Source organism: Lynx rufus, unplaced genomic scaffold, assembly GCF_022079265.1.
Source record: "Lynx rufus isolate CCGP_SWC_20201006 ecotype Redwood Valley unplaced genomic scaffold, mLynRuf1.p SCAF_15, whole genome shotgun sequence".
Taxonomy (NCBI): Eukaryota; Metazoa; Chordata; class Mammalia; order Carnivora; family Felidae; genus Lynx; species Lynx rufus.
The window spans coordinates 35,180,627-35,201,124 of record NW_025814829.1 but is presented as its reverse complement, the minus strand read 5'-3'; the positions used below and the strand labels follow the sequence as shown (position 1 = coordinate 35,201,124).

Here is a 20,498-nt window from a genome sequence, read left to right as displayed (position 1 = left end):
TTTGCCATTAATTTTAACTTACCTCTATAATTTGACTATAAATTATAGGCACTGCTAAAACAACACTTTGCTAAATAACTGACATTGTTTCTTCTTGCCTTTTAGGAAGGGTTAGTCTGCAAGCACTGGTCTTAGTAATGGGGGTCTGTTTATTCATGTGTAAAATAAGTGTGGGAGTGACCCTGTGGCCTCTTGGGTCCATTTTAGTTCTAGAACATTGAAAGCTAGTGAAAGAACAAAAAAGGCCATCAGGAGGGAGCACACACCAGTCACTAAGGTAACCAGCCAGCCACTAAAACACCTCCCTTGCATAAATATAAATATAAAATTAAAATTTTCCAGGTCTTGGGGCGCCTGGGTAGCTCAGTCGGTTAAGCGTCTGACTTTGGCTCAGGTCGTGATCTCACGGTTTGTGGGTTCGGGTCTTGTGTGGGGCTCTATGCTGACAGTTCAGAGCCTGGAGCCTGCTTGAGATACTGTGTCTGCCTTAGTCTCTGCCCCTCCCTTGCTCACACTCTGTCTCTCTGTGTCTCTCAAAAATGAATAAACATTAATTTTTTTTAAATTTTCCGGTCTCTTCTTGCAGAAAAATTACTAAATGCTGAATTTCTCTGTTCAGTCACATACACAATGAGACCTAAACACTGTGTTGATTTGTCTTTACCAGTGATCTGTAAATACTTTTGATTCAATATCCCCGACAGTGAAAAGGTTTTGCACATGCAAATTTAAATGCATGTTTATTTATGAATTAGAAATCTATTATGTTCTTACAAATTACATCATGGGCACTACGACATATAACAAGTAAAAAGTAAGGAACGAGGCTTACAAATACATCAAAACAGGAGTTGTTCTGTCTGCTTCCCATGGCAGAAATTACACCTGGCATGGACTTTCTTGCTCATACCCTGGAGATGAGCACTGTGCTCCAGAGTCCTGGTTCAGAACATCACATCTTTACTTGTTGCTCTCAAGATGCTTCTAATATTTACACCAAGATTACAACTTGTATCCTAAACAATTTATATATTGCTCTCCAAAATTTCTTATTTTCCTTTAATAATATCAGTTTGAAGAGTATGTTCTTTAGTTGGTCTTCAAAGGGGCTCAACACAAGAACATGATTAAACCTTAATCCTATTCCGAGCAGGGTTTGCAGGTTTGAGAAGGGCATCAGATGGGGAGCGTGCATTGCAGGAGGGATATCCTTGTGTTCTTTTGAGATTTATAGTCCAACAGAAAGATGAGGAGGTTTAAGTTGGAGCAGTGCCTCCTACTTTTCCTTGGCAAAAACACCAACTTTAAGCGAGATTACTATCTGTAGTGACATCTCACTTCAAAAGGGAAGGTTCTAGAAAGTAAGCAACCGATACTTCCCGGAAGGGGTACTTGACTTTGCTCAATAGCTAACTTTTACTCCACAGCCACAAGGTACCCAGAAGCAAAACCTATTTGTGTGTACTCTATTGAATTAAGTGAGGCAATTCTTTTCCCAGACCTTTAAAAAAAGAACTCGAGGTTTTTGTTTTTCCAAAGAATCTTGCAAAGAGTACACATTTCCTACCCAGCCTTGGCCACATCTGCCTCATGTACACACTCCTTCCAAAACCACTCCCTGGGCACAAGGACCTGGCATGTGAAGACTCTTCTCTAATTTATCTTTCTCAGCATTTGTCACTTGAATCCCATCAAATTCCTTTGCTAATTATTAGCAAGGCATATTTCTTTTTTTTTTTAATTTTTTTTAACGTTTATTCATTTTTGAGAGAGAGAGAGAGACAGAGCATGAACGGGGGAGCGGCAGAGAGAGAGGGAGACACAGAATGGGAAGCAGGCTCCAGGCTCTGAGCCATCAGCCCAGAGCCCGACGCGGGGCTCGAACTCACGGAACTTGAGATCGTGACCTGAGCCGAAGTCGGACACTCAACCGACCGAGCCACCCAGGCGCCCCAAGCAAGGCATATTTCTAGTGAGTTTTTATTATTTCCTCTGCAGAAATAAAATTACAGTAATGGATTTACAAAGGGGTGCAATATGATAAAATCTTAGTAATAACGGGTGTTTATTAGATTCCACTTATGGCGCACAGATATCATTTTATTACCATGCTCCCCTACAGTGTTGTGCCGTAACTCTGAATTTAGGGTCCCCACTCCTACACGTAAGATGTTCTCAGTGAACTGCTCATCTAGCCAGTTTCCAAGTGTTGATCTCTTAAGGTTAGTATAAAAAAAAAAGGTGGTTTTCTTTTTTCATCTTCTACAAAACCATAAAGTAAAAATATTTGTTCTTTTTTCTAAGCCATTTTACACTGTGGTCACAAATACAACATTATTTTAGGATTCTACCCACTTTTTAAAATTTATTTATAATCTTTGTTTTGTTTTGTTTTTTAACCAGACCAGGCCACATACTGGACTGGTAGTCAGTCAATTTCTTAAAATAATATGTGCAGTGTATTAGATTATCAAAATGTTAGGGGTAGAACTTAAATGTTCTTACCGCCCGCCCCCTCCAAAAGATAAATAGGTGAGAAGATGCATGTGTTAATGTGTTAATTAACTAGATGAACTAGATGCTTTTATAATATGTACATATATCAAATCACCACGGTGTACGCTTATTAACATCTTACAATTTTATTTTCAATTCTATCTCAATAAAGTGGAAAAAGAAACAAAATATTGCCTTACCATACAAAATTAAAAACTAAAATGAAAATAACACATGCAATACAAAGCTTGCATTAATACCTGTATATGCCACAGCTGTTATAAGACTTGATATTTATCAAGTGGCACAAGAGACCGGGGTTAACATACCACAAGTCTAAATCTTGTTATCATCTCACTGTGTCTTCCTTTCTCCTACATTAATGCACTTTCTATTTCTACTTAAGCCAATCATACACCTTCCATGAGAGGTTAGAAAAATGGGTGCTTTAGAGCAGAAGCGTGTCTTCTAAGGAGCTACAAATGTCTGCGATTATTCTGCCTACAGTTTGCTAATTAGAAAACTAAAGGATCTCCAGCAGAGTGATGCACCCTCCCCTTTTTGGGGCCTCCATCCAGTACAGAGATATGTGCACAGTATTTCTGACCAAAAGCAAAGCTTCCTTCAGGAAAACATCCCCACCTTCAAGGACCTATGTTCCCTAGAAAGGGGGGCTTTGCCAGGCTCAACTATAATTAACAAATCAATAGAAACAGATGAACCATCAGGCTTCTCTGAGATATTAGAGAACTGTGCAAAACAGTTTTTCTCTGAAAACACGTAAGTAAGAAGTTTGGGATCAGAAAGAACAGTAAACAGCCAGAAAGGATAAAACTCTCTTAAAATTAAATTAGGCTGGTGAGTTTATTCCGGGAAGTTGAAGAGCACATTCCTACTATAGTGTTTAGCATGATTTTCTAATACTTCAACTCGGATTTTCTAAAAAAGAATGGTTTAGATTTTCAAGAGCTAGTCAAAATGGTCCATGATAGAACATCACCATGGTTACTTTTACCATCATTACGATAATTTATTGAAAACTGGAGTTAGAATAATAATGACAACTGGATAATATGAATGGTAAAGAAAGAATTAAAATGATAGGAAGTGAAGACCTAAGAGATAAAACAATAAAGCAAACTGTAATTGTAATAACATGTACAAAAGGAAATATCAAAAAACACAAAACAAAAAAATGTGGCCACTTTGGTTAAGGTGAAAAATACTTCCCTGAGAACTGGAAATTAAAGGAGTTAAATATCTTAGAGAAAAGAAGGTTTGAAAATAGCTTAGAATATCTTCTAAAGTTTGCAGGTGTTTTTAAAACTAAGTCATGAAAAGGCTTAAGTAAAAAGAGCAGAGAGAAGTTAAACTCGAATTCATGAAACACTAAATAAAAACAAACAAACAAAAACAAACAAAAAAAATTAAGGGGCAGATTGGTTTCTGAAACTAAGGTGGGAATATAAGATTCTGAACAAACAGCAACATATATTTCTTTCTTAGAATGAAATCTAAATGTTCAACTGCACCTTTCTGCTTACCTCCACTGTCACAGAAGAATGACTTATCTTTTGTCTCTGTCACTGTTGTGGGTTAAATGGTCTTTCAAAATGGTATGTGAGTCCCCAGGACCTTGGAACATGGCCTTATAGGAAAAATAAGGTCCTTGAAGATGTAATTAGTTAATCTGAATGCATACTGGAGTAGAGTGGGCTTTCCATCCAGTATGACCAGTGCCCATATAAGAAGAGGGACACAGCTACAGGGACACAGAGAGAACAAATGCCATGTGACGTCATAAGCAGGGATAATAATGGGGCAGGACAGGCAGAAACTGATTGCCTCCTCCAGAAGCTGAAAGAAACAAGGAGGAAGGAAGGCCACCTAGAGTCTCAAGAGGGATCGTGCCCCTACTGTCACCCTGATTTTGAACTTCTGTGAGGCAATGAATTTCTTTTGTTTAAAGCCACCCAGTTTGGGGAATTTTGTTTATTAAGGCAGGCCTGGGAAATTAAGACAGACACACTGTGTTGTGCTGTGAACCCAAGCAAAAAGTCTAAAGGACACGGGTTAGGCGAGTACTGTTGGTGCCAGGAAAAACTTACCTGCTACGTAGTCGCCAAATCCAATGGTTGTTAGAGTGATGACCACAAAATAAATGGCGTCCAGGGCAGTCCAGCCTTCTATGTGCTTGAATATGATCGCAGGCAGAGCAACAAAGAGTACACAGCCGAACAGTATAAATATGATGGTTGAGATGATGCGAATCTTGGTCTGACTAACATTCCACTTCTATGGGTGAGAGTGAAGACAGCGAGAAAGAGACACTGATGGAGATTTATTGATTATTGGTGCACCTGCAAAGCTAACCTAACACACAGCTATCAACAAATTAGCAAGTAAGGATGTTATTTTTTTCCCTTTCATGATTAATTTTCAATTGTCTTATAAAAATTGGAGAGAACACACCTAACTCAAAGCAATCAATGCTCATGACGATGCCACTTTACCCTTACATAGCTTTACAACAGGTAAAATACTTTCAAAATAAATTACATTTGCTCTGAGAATACAATTTGAGATTTACATCATTCCTTGTTTATGTAAACTTCTTTTGAAATATTTCTATCCTATAGGCATACTGCTGATAGCGAGCCAAGCATAATCTGGAAATATAGCAAAATAGAGAAAAGTGAACTGCTAACTAAATATTGACTATTGATGGGACGCTTGGGTGGCTCAGTTGGTTAAACGTCCGGCTTTGGCTCAGGTCATGATCTTGCTGTTTGTGAGTTCGAGCCCCACGTCAAGCTCTGTGTTGACATCTTAGAACCTGGCAGGTGCTTTGGATACTGTCTCTCTCTCTCTGCCCCGCCCCTGCTTGCACTCTGTCTCTGTCTCTTTCTCTCTCTCTCTCTCAGGAAAAAATAAATATTAAAAAATTAAATATTGACTACTGATAATTGATAAAAATTATTAATTTTATGAAAAATTTCCCTGTATGTTTTCCTATCATTATTCAATTGATTCAACTGAAGTGCTCACAGACTTAATGGCCACAGTTGATTTCCCTGTGAACCAGATGAATTATCTCTCTCTTCTATGGCTTTAAATTGTACAATGGAATAAATCAAACATGACATGGAGGCAAGGATAAATCTTCAATACCCCTTCATGACAGCTGTCTTCAGAGTAACCATATTTTTTCACCTTCTTCTCTTATCAGGAATCTCCTCAGTATAACATATTTGTATATATGTTTGTACATACAACAATTTATCTCCGGATCTTCATTTGAGGCTAAATATCTCTAACTGGATCTTTCCTATCTGCTATTAAAATTATAGGTTGCATCCCCACCATATAAAAACCACTAAGTTTTAAAACTTGACAAATTTCTAGAGATAACGATCTAGGAAACCAATTAGAATGGAAAGTGAAAAAAAAAGTTTCTCTAGTCCACCATCCTTCTCACATAAGTGAAATTTAGACAAATTTGTGTTTGTAAAGTTCTCACAACAGTGGTTAGTACTAAGTGTGGAATCATGACCACTGTCATGTATTCACCACCGGGTGTTTTATGTGTTTTATGTGTTTTATGCCCCAATGTAGATGCATGAAAAACGTTGCCTGGCATCCAGTAGGCAACTCAGAATTCGTTGAATAAAATAAAACAAATGAATACACGAACAAACAGCAGTATCAGAACTATAAATACAGAGAACAAACTGATGGTTGCCAGAGGGCAGGGGAAAGGGAGAATTGGGCAAAATGGGTGAAGGGGAGACAGAGATACGGGCTTCCGGTTATGGAATGAATAAGTCAAGGGAATGAAAGGCATGACGTAAGAAAACCAGTGATATTGTAATAGCAATGTAATGGGACAGATGGTTGCTATACCCAATTATAGCAAAGACAGCATAATGTTTAAACTTGTCAGATCACTAAGTCATACACTTGAAACTAATGCAATATTGTATGTCAACTATGCTCAAATTAAAAAAAAAAATTTAAGAAAAAAATTTGTTGAATGAATGAACAATTCAGCATTACCAAGTTGATGGCACTAATCTTCCCTCTCAATTAATGTAAATGCAAGATACTTTAAATATCAATATAAGAGAAGTATAATACCCCAAACAGGATGACACTCATATTTTGGAATCCCCATACTACTCCATTCTAACTGTAAAACTACCTCAGGGTGAAGTGTGAACTGAAATATAAAATATAACTAATGCTGAAAACTGGAATATATATGGAAAAACCAATATTCAGTAGTCTTATTTCATCAACATAATTAAATGTAAAATGCTTTGTTGAAATGTTTGTGAAAAGATGAAACACTATTGAATAATAAGTAAAATGCATTTGTAATAGTGGTGATGGTAATAACATATCATTTATAATCCCACCCTCTCATGCAACCATTTTCTTGGTAATTTCCTTCAAGAATAGAAGCTTGTAATCATAGTGGTCTTATTACTATCTTTAATTTATAATTCTAATAAAAGCATTTTCATTTTACTTATTTTTTCTATTGAGTATAATATAGTGATGAACATCGTCGAATGTATTATTTGTGGTTCTACTGAATTACACCCCTTAGGTAAGTTTCTATCAGTGACATCACTGAATTAAGTTACAGGATCACCTTTATCGGGTTTACTAAATATGATGTCCTTCACAAAAGGGCTATATAAGTTTAGAATGCCACCAGCAACAAAAAAAGATACCAAAGCAAATTTAAATGAGAAAATATCATCAGGTATTTACTAGCTACATGAAGCTTTTATTTTTCTCTCTAATTCTCAGAGTGATGTCTCCATCACCAGTACCTATTCACATCATAGAAATGACAAAAGGGAGGTTTCAGGGTAAAATAGCTAACTTAAGAGAATACTGCAAGACCGGGTGCCTGGGTGGCTCAGTCGGTTAAGCTGCCGACTTCGGCCCAGGTCAAGATCTTGCAGTTCATGGGTTTGAGCCGTGTGTTGGGCTCTGTGCTGATAGTTCAGAGCCTGGAGCCTGCTTCAGATTCTATGTTTCCTTCTCTCTCTGCCCGCCCCTCTCTCTCTCTCAAAAATAAACATTCAAATGTGTTTTTAAAAAGAGAGAATACAGCAAGACATCTGGAATTTGAACCTAGGGCTGTCAAATTTCTACTTTATTTCTACGTACTTTTGGGTTTTTCTCATGCATTAATTTGCTCATTCAAATTAAATATAAAAATAACTATGCAGTGAGTTACATGCATAAAAGGTTATGGAAAACCCAATAACTTGAATGTCTAACTGTACCTGAGGTGATAGAAAAGTTTAATTTTAAAAAATTCAACAACATATGTAGTTAAAAGTCTATTATACTTACAATAAATGTATCTTCCACTTTTGCAATTCCTTTTCCGAATATGGTCCCTAGTTGATCTCCAACTCCAGCCAACAAAAAACCAAAGAGGGGAATTCCCAGTAAGGCATAGATGATACAGAATATTTTCCCCCCTTCTGTGCGCGGTGAGATATTTCCAAATCCTAAATACAAAAAAAAAAAAAAAAATTAGTTGATTATAAACGAGTAATAGTTTAAAACATATGACCTTGTTAAAAAGAAACAAGAAAACTGAACCAGGACTTTGGGTCTCTCCATTTTGACCTCAAACTTACTGGGTGGATTCTTCTTTCCGGCCTAGCACTTGCCACAGGCAGGAGACTGTAACTGTCCCCTCAAGCGATAAAGTCTTAACTGAGCCAGGAAGACCCTGCCTGTAATTGACCGCAAGACAATGATCCATTTAACCTTCACTGCCTACCTGCGCCTGCCCACCCACGTTTGCCCCACATTTTCCTTGTGTAAGTAAACCTGCAAGTATTTTTGGCCTGTGGAGGCAGTCTTTGAGATGCTAGTCCTCTGTCTTCCCAGCGTTGGCCTCTCTGAAATAAATTTCTTTCTTGCTTCACTGCCACTCATTTCTCTGCCTTTGGATTTTGTCAGCAGAGAGTGCCCGGACATGGTCTGTTTGGGAACCCCAGAGCCAGGTGCTCTTGACCCCGGCACCCCAGCTATAAAACAAGGGGCCTAGGGGCCCCCGGGGTTAAGCATCTGACTCTTGGTTTCAGCTCAGGTCATGATCTGGCGGTTTTGTGAGTTCGAGCCCCATGTCGGCTTCACGCTGATGGCACAGAGCCTGCTTGGGATTCTCTGTCTTCTCTCTCTCTGTTCTTCCCCCACTCACACTGCCCAAGTCTTCAAAACAAATAAAAATAAACTTAAAAAAAATTAAAACAACAACAACAAACCATGAAATGAAAGTGGGCCCAAAATGGCACCACTTAGACCGAATCCCCAAACTGGGGCTTCATAGATAATCTACTTGCAGTTGCAACTTCACCCAGAAATGGAGCCTTAGTCCTAACCTTAACCAGTAGGTCAGGAATTTTCCTATCAGAGCCAAAGTGTGGCGGACCACGCCGGCCCTCTCCATCACACCCTCATCTTCTGCCCACCCCGAAAGGAAGATGAGGTGATCCACATAATAAGATTTCCTGCTCTTCCCTCTCAGGGAGAGCTATCTTGCCCGGAGAATCCTTTCCTTTTACCAGTAACTTTATCGTCCCATACTTACTCTCTAAGAGTGTTGCATGTTGTACAACTCCTCCGAGCTCCCCTCTGCTAGCTAGATGGGATGCTGCCCAATTCATGAATCATTTAATAAAGCCAATTCAAATGTACTCGGTGAAATTTGTTTTTTAACAACCTCAAGGGTAATTCAGAAACTCCCCAATATTAAAAGATATTAATCATAGATTTCAACTAGTTAAGAATCCTTTAAAAATATATTTTAATATAAAATATTTTAATAAGCAAACATTTCAATAATCCACAAAGTAGAGCTAATGTTCCAGTTAAACTAGATGCTGAAAACCGAAGGGGGTAACACATGCAACAACGCCAATATTTTCATTAAATGTATTTCTGTCTCTCTATACCGACAATACTATTAACTATAGAGCTTTCGTGGTCATTTATTGGAAGAGTGTCCTGCCTTAATTTAAGAGAATTCAAATATGCTAAAATTACTTAAAGATGAAAGCTAATTAGCAACTTTTGAAATCCTGTTTTCATTCAAACGCCTACCAAAAAATAACCAACAACCTTAAAATTGTTAACTTTTTAAAAATCTTTATTTATTTTTGAGAGAGAGACAGCATGTGAGCAGGGGAAGAGCAGAGAGAGAGGGAGACACAGAATCCGAAGCAGGCTCCAGGCTCTGAGCTGTCAGCAGAGAGCCTGACGTGGGGCTCGAGCTCACGAACTGTGAGATCATGACCTGAGCTGAAATAGGACACTCAGCCGACTGAGCCACCCAGGTGCCCCGAAACTGTTAACTTTTTTTTAATGTTCCAAGGATTTCAAAGGTGTAGCAGAGCAAATTTTGCCACCCTAAGATGTCTCTTTGGCATACCGATTATTATTTTTTAAGCTTATTTATTTATTTTGAGAGAGACAGAAAGCAAGAGGGGGAGAGGCAGAGAGGGGGGCAAACGAACGATCTGAAACAGGTTCTGTGCTGACAGCAGGGGCTCAAACTCAGGAACTTCGAGATCATGACCTGGCCAAAGTCAGATGCTTAACCAACTGAGCCACCCAGGCACCCCGGCATACTGATTATTTTAAGCTAGTTATTTTTAAGAAGCTGTGGACACATAAGGAACTTTGCAAACCAACTAGAAGTTACCTTTTTGTAAGAGATATTTAAAGGAATAAGGGAAATATCCATTTGTAAGTGTGTCTCCCTCAGTAGCAGAGAGAAGGGAATGATTAAATCTCTAGAAAACTTCATCTGTAGAGAATGCATGGACTGAAATCTGCATAACAACCTTACTCTTTTTCGAAGTGCTTTCCCTGGTAACCTTTCAAATGGAAAAGTTGCAGTCACAGCTTTATTCTGGAGGAAGACTGGAGTCAGCTACTGTACAAGTTAAGATTAGTGGTTCCACAGAACTTTGATTAATTTATAGGCTGCCGCCCCTGGGCTCACTTCTGCTTCTAATTTTGGAGTCTTTATGAAGTTCCCTTGGAAAACTTTCTCTTTAGAATCCTAGATTTTGCTCGTATCTGGAATGTGGGCTCCTTAATTCGAATTTCATTGCCACCTGAATCTATATGCTACACATCATTCTCAAATCCATTCCTGTTGTGGTTCCTTCGACATCTCCCCTGCCTTCCACACACTATGGACTTTCCCCCCATAATTTTCATATGTTTTTTGTCATGTCAATGCAACTTTTTGGTGAGATGGAGGTGAGGTACATGCATATTTATATCAAGCAGCTTGTAAGGTGAATTCGTATTTATGTCAGATGGAATTAGCTATTTAGATTTATCAATATCTTTTAAGATGTTAAATACTGGTCATCTAGTAAAAAGTCCACAGATTTATAGTAAGATATGCAAACATCAGGGCTTTTTTTTTAATGTTTATTTATTTTTGAGAGAGAGAGAGAGAGAGACAGAGTGTGAACAGGGGAGGGGCAGGGAGGGAGGGAGACACAGAATCCGAAGCAGGCCCCAGGCTCCGAGCTGTCAGCACAGAGCCTGACATGAGGCTCGAACTCAGGAACGGCGAGATCATGACTTGAGCCGAAGTTGGAGGCTTAACTGACTGAACTACCCAGGTGCCTCCAAACATCAGGGCTCTTAAAAGTCTAAAAAGTCTAAAATTAACTGATTGAAAGAAATACAAGGATAAAAACTCTGTGTTTCCAATATACTATAGCCATTCCTGGATTCCTGACTCAAGAAATATGTGGCCTTTGGTAAATTATTTCCTCATTTGATAAATGGTATATTGCTATTATTATTTATTTCCTAGAGTTAGGTATCACATGAAAAGTGCTCAGGAAATTTTATTATATTCTCCATATATGTTAGGTGCTATAACAATAATTATTGTAATTACTATTAATCATACTATTGGTTGAAGATTAGCAGATCAATGTATTTAGCACAGTCAGTAGGCAAACTATTTAACAGCATATTTATATGTGCTAAGCACTCTTACAACCAATTAAACATATTAATTGACTTAATTTTCACAATAACCATTGTGAGGTGGGTACTAATACTCTCCATTTTTCAAATGAAGAAATAGAAGGACAGAGAGGTTAAATCATTTTCCCAAGGATAGACACAGATAGTAAAAGTGGGAGAGCTGGGATTCAAACCCAGGTATTTTAGGCCCAGTGTCTAGGACCTAATCACACACCTAACATTCCTATACTCCCGGAAAGAACCAATCACCAAATGTAGTACAAAATCAAAGGGTCTTAATAACATTAGCAATTAAGACAGCTAAGAACATAATAAATAACATTTAAGTATTTGATGGAGAAAATTACCCAAAAAGCTGCAAAATAAGTGACATAAAAGAAACCTGAAGAAATGAAGAAAGATATAGGTGTTAATTTTTACCAAATTTATGTTAAATACAATGCAATTGTAATAGATATTTTGCAAGGGTTTTCAGTAAAATTTCATGAACTTTTATAAAAATCATGTAAGAAAGCAAAGGACCAATAATTGCTAAGAAAATTTTGGGGGGAAAAATGAGGTGGGCAGATTTGTCCTACATGATGACCTACTTTAAGACAATGTGGTATTGAACAGGGAAAGACAGACCAATCAGGACACAATAGAGAGCTCAGAAACAGACCCAAACATATCTGGAAGCAGGGGTACCTGCCCAAAGGGGAGAGAAGATCAAGGAAACAATGAATGTTAATGAGTGGGGGGTGGGGAGAGGGGGCTACCCAGTGAGACTGGAAAGGATGATTAAAAGCCTTCAAATTCCTGTATTATTTTACCTAAAAAGAGTAACAACAAATACAGCATAAAGCAGTGCTAAGATGTGATGAAAGCGAATGATAGATGGTTATGTGCAATATTATTCTTTGTAGACATTTCTACTACTTGAAATATTGCACAACAGTAAAAAAAAGTTTGGAAAGCCTCGGTAAGTACATGACATTTATAGATCAAAAGGCACTGGACAATATTCTCTACCATTTCTTGTAGTTCTCTGAATGCTAGAAATGGAAAATTATTGTCTTATCATGATCTATCTCAAAACATTTACTATCACACTTCATACTAAAGCACAAAAGGAATTCCCTTCAAATTGGAGGGAAAAAGGACATCCACTTTGCAACTACTGTATAGTATTATTCTGAAAGCTCTAGCACATGTAGTGGCAGTGAACATGTAAAAGAAATATTTATTATGAAGAGAAACATATTAGTTGCAGGTAGAATTAAATATCTAGCAAATACAGGGGAATACTGGAAGTTGTTGTACAGAGAGAAGCTCAGCAAAAGTGCTGAAGGCATGATATATATGAAGAAACCAACGGCATTATAATCTTTCAGCACTACCTTAAATGTGCTAAATTAAATGGAAAAATGCCTTATTTATAAGATTAAGGGAAATGTGAAACACCTGTAAGTTACCTCATCAAGACATATACAAGACCTTTAGGGAACAGCTTGAGCTACTGTAGAATGGGATGGGTCAAAACAGAAAAGAACACATGTGCACATATGATTTTCTTTAAAATATTACAGGTAGGTTGGAAATTGAGTGATTATTTAATTAAAATGTTTGAGTATATTGATCACTATTCTGGAAGGGAAAAAAAATATCTCGCCCTATGTGAAAAGAAGCACCACATAGATGAAAGACCCAAGTAAGTTCATCGAACTTCCTCTGATTATGTTTCTTCTTTTGTCTCAAATGTACACCCTCCACGCACCCACTTTTCATCTGACTCACCCTTAAATATCCATCATTACTTAGGTTAGATATTAATTTCTCCAAGAAGCTCTCCTCGAGCCTTGCTACGCACCCCCAAGACTGGGTTTGACCCCCATCCTGCCTACACATTTCCCTATCTTAAGACTTATCTCCCTAGATTGTAACCATCAGTTCTGTAATCAGAAGTTGTGGAAGGCCAGGCTCCATGGCTTAGTCACCACTACAGCCCTAGTGTGTTTCCACTGGGTGTCTAGATAACTTAGTGCTTCCCCAAGCTCCTTTCTTGCCTCCCCTTTATTGCAGCCCCTCTGCATTCTCTTCTGGCAGTTCCTCACGCTAAGTGCTAAGATTTTCAAGAGGACCTGATAAAGTTCCAGAGCTTGCATCTAAAATGTTCTCAAACAGCTGTTTGCTTGTGGATCTCACCAAAACGCTGGGGTTATGAAAAGGTGGTACATGGGGGCGCTTGGGTGGTTCAGTCGGCTAAGCGTCCGACTTTGGTTCAGGTCATGATCTCACGGTTCATGAGTTTCGAGCCCCACGTCAGGCTCTGTGCTGACAGCTCGGAGCCTGGAGCCTGCTTCGGATTCTGTGTCTCCCTCTCTCTCTGCCTCACCCCTGCTTGTGCGCTGTCTCTCTGTGTCTCTCAAAAATGAATAAATGTTAAAAACAAAACAAAACAAAAAAAGAAAAGGTGCTACATGAAGATATCCCTCTATCGTCTCTCTTTATCCCTTAAAATCTCTTCTGCTCATAGGTTGCATCCACAGTTCTTATTTATTGCTTGACTTCTGGATAGTACTTTTCCCTTAAAAATGACCAGACTAGCAAGTTTCATCCCCCTCCCTACAGTAGTTCAGGGTTTTGTTCTTAGTGGTGACCAGCAGATAACTACAGTGGCATCTTACTTTGTCTTGCCACTCTCCTGTAGTGACCTTTATCTTTAATACCTCATGGATTGTCTTATAAAGGTTTTTCTCATGGAGTAATTTTCACAGAAGTGTGTGCCTTCCCCAGCCCCCACTCTCCCACATCAAGTGTGCTGAGGAGACCCCTGAACTCTGTCATCTAGATGACAGCCTGACCCGACACTTAAGCCTCAGCACCACCATCTTGTTGGAGGTAAAGCAATCATCACACAGCAGCCAGAGTTCTCAAATCTCCCTCACACCCAGACCCCAAAGCCACATGGCTTTGCAGGCAATGAGGCCGACCCCTTCTGCACGACCACCCTTTGATTTCCTTCCCTGCTTCTTGTTCCACCACCACTACCCCAAGGTATCAAAACAGGCCAAATATGGTCTTTTCTCACGCAAGTCCATCTCATAACAGTTCATTCTCCCCAAAGCACAGCAGCTTTAAGTCCTGATACTCCTACTAAACACTTAGGTATTCCAAGGTCTTTAGGTACACATCACCTGTCCCTTTTTCCCAATATTCATGGTTATACAATTGTTGTACCTTCCGGTAACACTAGAGTCATAACTACCTGCTGAAAAACACTGAGCTGGACTTTTCTGATTCTTTATGTGTTTTATGTTGTTTGTTCTGAAGCTGGCACAAATTTGGCCCCTCAGTTGTCATATTGAGATCCTGTCTGTCCATTCTGTCCCCCCTTCCAACACCCAGCCATTCCTTATCCTTTCAACCAGGTACCATCTTGCCATCTCTCAACAAACACAGTACTTTCTGCTGCTTTTGGAGAAATTATACATTACTCTAACATGAATTCTTGCCATTTAATCATATGCTTTTACCTTTCTTTTTGATGATAAACTTCAAGGGACTGTGTTTTAAGAATTTTTCTTCCCTTTCCATGTCTTGTTTAGTGCTTCGCTCATAACAGATGCTGAAGAAAATTGGTTGAATTGAAAATAATTATCTATGGGCTTTTGTTAATACCCCATATTTTAGTTAAATAGACTTACCAGATTAAATAGTTCTACAGTACTAATTTTTTTTTTTTTTTTTACTGCTTTTAATTTTATTCAGGACTGACAAGGAAAAGAGAAGTTCTTGATCTACGCAAATTATATTTTAAAAATCACCTCTAAAAATAACAATCAAAATATTATTTTAACACAAAACAATTTAAATTATTTTAGCTGCAGAAAAACATTAATATTGTAAGGCATAAGAGAAATATGTTAGAAGTGGGTGAGAAAAAGAACAATATAAATTCAGGGTATGCTCACTTAGCAACCTCAAAGAAAGAGCAAGCCTTTCAGAAATCAAAGTGAAATGATAATCACATCTGGTCTTTTTAAAGCTATGCTATATAGCAAAGAACCTAACCAAACACTAAAGAAAACAATATGGTTCCAGAAAAATATGATCTTAATCAAAAGACAATTAAATAGTGTCTTGAAAAGACGTATTCATTTCAGAACTTTTGCAAAGTTGTACATTGTTCTTCCAGATCGCTGGTTTTAAACCACATCAGAATCACATATGAAACTTAGGGAAAAAAATCCACCCCAGAACAACTAAATTATTGTCTTCCACGGGGAGGGGAGGGGAATGTGCGCATGTATTTTTAAATATCTACAGAAGTGATTTTAATTTATACCCCTGTGACAGGGGCAGGGTTTATGGGTCTAAAGCTATGCAGTGTGGGGGGAAGGGGGCTTTTAGGAAAGAGAATACAAACTTAGGGACTAAACCCAACCAAGTGGGGGGTCCTGAAGCTGAACTCTCATTAGCCTGAAGGTAAATCTGCCTCTGTTCCTTTATATTTAGGATGACCTTGACTAGAGCACCTCTTCTAGACTGGCTGTGGTATTACTATATTACTATGTTTTTATTGCCCAAAATAAAAAAATAATAAAATAATTTTCATTGCCAATAATAAAAGTAATGGCCAACACTGTTATTTAAAAACATTTTTTTTAACATTTATTTTTGAGAGAGAGAGCGACAGAGTGTGAGCAGGGGAGGGGCAGAGAGAGAGGGAGGCACAGAATTCGAAGCAGGCCCCAGGCTCTGAGCTGTCAGCACAGAGCCTGACGTGGGGCTCAAACTCACCAACTGCGAGATCGTGACCTGAGCCGAAGTCGGACACTTAACCAACTGAGCCACCCAGGTGCCCCGGCCAACACTGTTATCTCCTGAACATCACTCTCTCACTATGTGCCAGATATACTGCTAATCCCTTCCTATGGATACTTAAACATTCACAGCCCTATGAGGTGAAGCACAACTAATTATCCCTGCTCTCTGAATGTGGAAACTGAGGTTTATTGAAGGAAAATACTGTGTTCAAGGTTAAACAGCTAACTGTTAAGGCTGAGATTTAAACTATTAACTCAATTGCTTAGAGCTAACTATCTGGGATCAAGACGATGGACACTATTTTTCAAACTTAGAATTCTTCTCAGTTACACACCACTGAGTATGGATCCAAAGCTGGACATGTCATTCTGCTAATACTTGCTGTTTTACCTAGTTGGACTGGAAAAGAATAGACAGGTGCATCAAAACAAATGTGTCAATTAAAGTCACTAAGTCAAAGGGCTGTTTTGACATTTTGTTTTAACTTCAACCTCATCACACTTCCTCTTGGCCCAGAAGCCATGTGCCTGCAGTTCAAACAGTATTTCACAAGATGGCTCCCTTGCTATCCTCAGTTGCAACTTACATAATAAAATCCTGCAACACTGTTGTAAAGTTGCAAATCTATAGGAAGTTACATATTTCTTTTTCTTAATTTTTATTTAATATTCATTTTTTGATATTTATTTATTTTGAGTGAGAGAGAGAGTGTGTATGAGCAGAAGAGAGGCAGAGAGTGAGGGAGAGAGAGAATCCCAAGTAGGCTCCGTGCTGTCAGTAAAGAGCCCCATGGGGGACTCAATCCTACGAACCATGAGATCATGACCTGAACCGATAGCAAGAGTCGGACGCTTAACCAACTGAGCCACCGAGGTGCTCCAAAATTTCTCTTTTTTTTTTTAAGTTATTCATCTCTTTTGAGAAGTGGGGAGGGAGGAGCAGAGAGAGAGAGGTAGAGAGAGGCAGAGACTCAAACCCTCAGATCATGACCTAAGCCAAAAGCAAGAGTTGGACGCTTAACTGTCTGAGCCACCCAGGCACCCCACAACTTATATATTTCTTCAGCTGGTGTTTGAACATATTTAAAATCATGAATGTCTGATTAAATTGCTACCAAGCATTTCTTGCTAACAAGATTCTTTTACATAACCTACACAGAAAGCTAAAAGTTGAGAGGAAATTTCCTTTGCAAAAGAATTTTGCCAAGAAATGATAATAATCTACCTTCACATCATTTCCTAACCTCCCCAGGTTTTTCTTTAGTAATTGGAAGTTCGTCCTATCCCCCTTTTCACCCATGCAAAGATGTGCTTGGTGAGATGCAGGAGGATGGAGAGAGCGATGATGCGAGGGGAGAAGAACAAGCACATTTAGTTCTAGAGCTCTGTCCGCCATTCCCTGGTGAGAACAACTCAAAGTGAGGACAACCCAGAAGGGAAACAGTTCATTTCAAAGTTCTTCTCAGTCCCCACATGCCTCTCACAGAGAGGGCATCGAACCGCCTTAGATTTGAGTCTGAGTGTTTTTATTTATTTATTATTTATTTATTTATTTATTTATTTTAATGTTTATTCATTTTTGAGAGACAGAGACAGAGTGCCAGTGGGGGAGGGGAAAGAGAGAGGGAGACACAGAATCCGAAGAGGCTCCAGGCTCTGAGCTGTCGGCACAGAGCACGATGTGGGGCTCGAACTCACGAACTGCGAGCTCATGACCTGAACCGAAGTCAGACGCTTAACTGACTGAGCCGCCCAGGAGTCCTGAGTCTGAGTGCTTTTAAAGATGTGCATTTTTGATAAAACATGACGGCTAAATGCGGGCCAACTATCTGTTCAAGGTGTGATGAAGTGTTTCTATAAATGGCTGCAAATTCTTGTGCTATTTAACTGCCTGTTACCTGATTCTCCCCTTTTCCCAAGAAAGGAAAAAAGTGACCCAACAGCATTAAAAAAAATGAGGAACTACTTCTTAGCAAAAAATATGAATGACTAGCTTTCCCACATTTTGAGAGAGATTATAAGCCAGGAGTCTGAACTTCTATGATAACACATTTCCTGGCAATCATACTTTAAAGGTATTGTTAAAAGAATTTTCCTATAGGAACTTCAGTATAATTTGATGTCATATTACTGACCCTACTTGGCATCAATAAATAAAAACTGTACTATTTATCGGCAAAGATTCTCTCGTTGATCAAAGTCTGTTCAGGCTCTTCTGGGCTCTGTTTTGACTAAACCTTGGGCTCCCTGTATCCTTCCATGTAAAGTCCTGTTCTAGCAAGAATCCTGCTAAGTCAGTATAGACAGAATCCCCCATCCTAAATATCTGATCACCCTCTGTATCTGATCGAGTTCCTTATTCGCCACCACTGCCAAGGTGATATCTGATCACCCGATAGGCCTTCAACAAGAATCCTGAAAGTTGTTTTGGCCCAAATCCTCCTTTACCTTAATGTTTCGTCTCAGTAATTTTCTATCCATGACACCCCTCTCTTCTCCATGGCTGTAAACTCCTGCTTTGCCTTGCTGTATTCAGAGTTGAATCCAATCTCTCTCCCCTACCACAAAAGTCCACTCTAGTGGTTATACCTATCACAATAGTCCTAAAGAAAACTTGCCTCACCTTCTTTTACAAGTGTCATTAAATAATTTTTTAACGCTATAAGTGGTAAAATGATACAACGATACTCATCAAAAGGCCCTAAAAGTAATACTATAGACATTAAATACAACGATAGAATTCATCTATCATCAAAAGGCCCTAAAAGTAATACAATAGACATTAAATTAAAATTAATTTTTTTTTGCATTTTAGGAAGTTAGACTTTGTAAGCGTTAATGATCTGAATTGCCAAAACAGCTATGCTATCTTTGGTTTGCCATCATTTTCCTCTAATAAGTCAAACACACTCACTCAAGTTTATTTCCAAGTATACGGAGGTCAGTATAGCACAGTGGTTAAGACTGTAGGCTCTAGAGCCCAATTATCTGGGTTTGAATGCTAGCTTTCCCACTGTATCACTGAGAAAGTTACTAAAAAATTACTAAAATGCCTCAGCTTCCCCATTTATAAAACAGTAATGAATATTATGTGACATAATACACATAAAGGTCTTAGTATGGTGATTGACCCATGGTGGTGAGTAGTCCCAATGAATATAAGCCAGCTAAAATCACTCTCCTGGCCATAAAAAGTCACTTTCATGGCTCAGGTACTGCTGAGTGTCAGCTATTGATAAAAATTATGGTGGCAATGATGGTGATGTTGATGACAATTTTACTTTTTCACTTGAGACGTGTTTAAATTTAGAAGGAGTTGAGCCAACATGGTCTTTTCATGTTCCTCACTTTGCAGATTATGCGGGAGCAAAAACAGTGACTTGCACTGATAAAGTAATCCATGAAACGAAGTGCTCTAAGTTACCGCAGTTCACCATTCACTATCACAGCCAAGCAGGCACTGGCAGCGATCAGAATGTTTCACCCTTCATTAGCAAGTGGTAAACACAATAATAACTGTACCACAGCGTAGACTGCTGTTCTGGTGGGACTACTTTGACTTCTCTCATAGGACTGGTAGACAGTATCTTGTCTGAGATGGTCTATTATTTGTCTAAATTCACAATATAAAGTGCCATGAATTGAGGGGGAAAGGCATCAGAATTTTTTTTTAATGTTTATTTTTTGAGAGAGAGAGAGACAGAACGCGAGTGGAGGAGGGGCAGAGAGAGAGGGGAATACAGAATCAGGAAGCAGGCTCCAGGCTCTGAGCTGTCAGCACAGAGCCCTGTGCGGGGCCCGAACCCACGAACTGTGAGATCATGACCTGAACTGACGTCGGACACTTAGCTAACTGAGCCACCTAGGTGCCCCAAGGCAACAGAAATTTTAAAAATTTTTAAAGTTTATTTATTCTGGGGGAGGGGGGGGGAGGGACAGACAGAAAGGAGAGGGAGAATCCCAAGCAGTCTCCACGCTTTCATCGCAGAGCCCAACGACTCATGAACCGTGAGATCATGACCTGAGCCTAAATCAAGACTCAGGCACTTAACCAACTGAACCACCCAGGCATCTCGGGCATCAGAATTTTTTTCAAGCAAAACTGGAAAATGTAAAAGTTGAAATGACCAGTCGAATTCT

At 38.9% G+C, this 20,498-nt stretch overlaps 1 protein-coding gene across 2 annotated transcripts in view; it reads right to left on the bottom strand.

Annotated features, from left to right (window-relative positions):
• KCNK2 (potassium two pore domain channel subfamily K member 2) overlaps window positions 1–20,498 on the bottom strand; it is a 125,950-nt gene that overhangs the window by 50,565 nt on the left and 54,887 nt on the right. For both annotated transcript variants that reach the window (XM_047076846.1, XM_047076847.1), the window contains exons 4-5: window positions 7,870–8,030; window positions 4,605–4,791 (exon numbers count right to left, since the gene is read on the bottom strand). In XM_047076846.1, coding sequence (XP_046932802.1) covers window positions 4,605–4,791; window positions 7,870–8,030 — 348 coding nt within the window. The remainder of the gene's footprint in view (window positions 1–4,604; window positions 4,792–7,869; window positions 8,031–20,498) is intronic.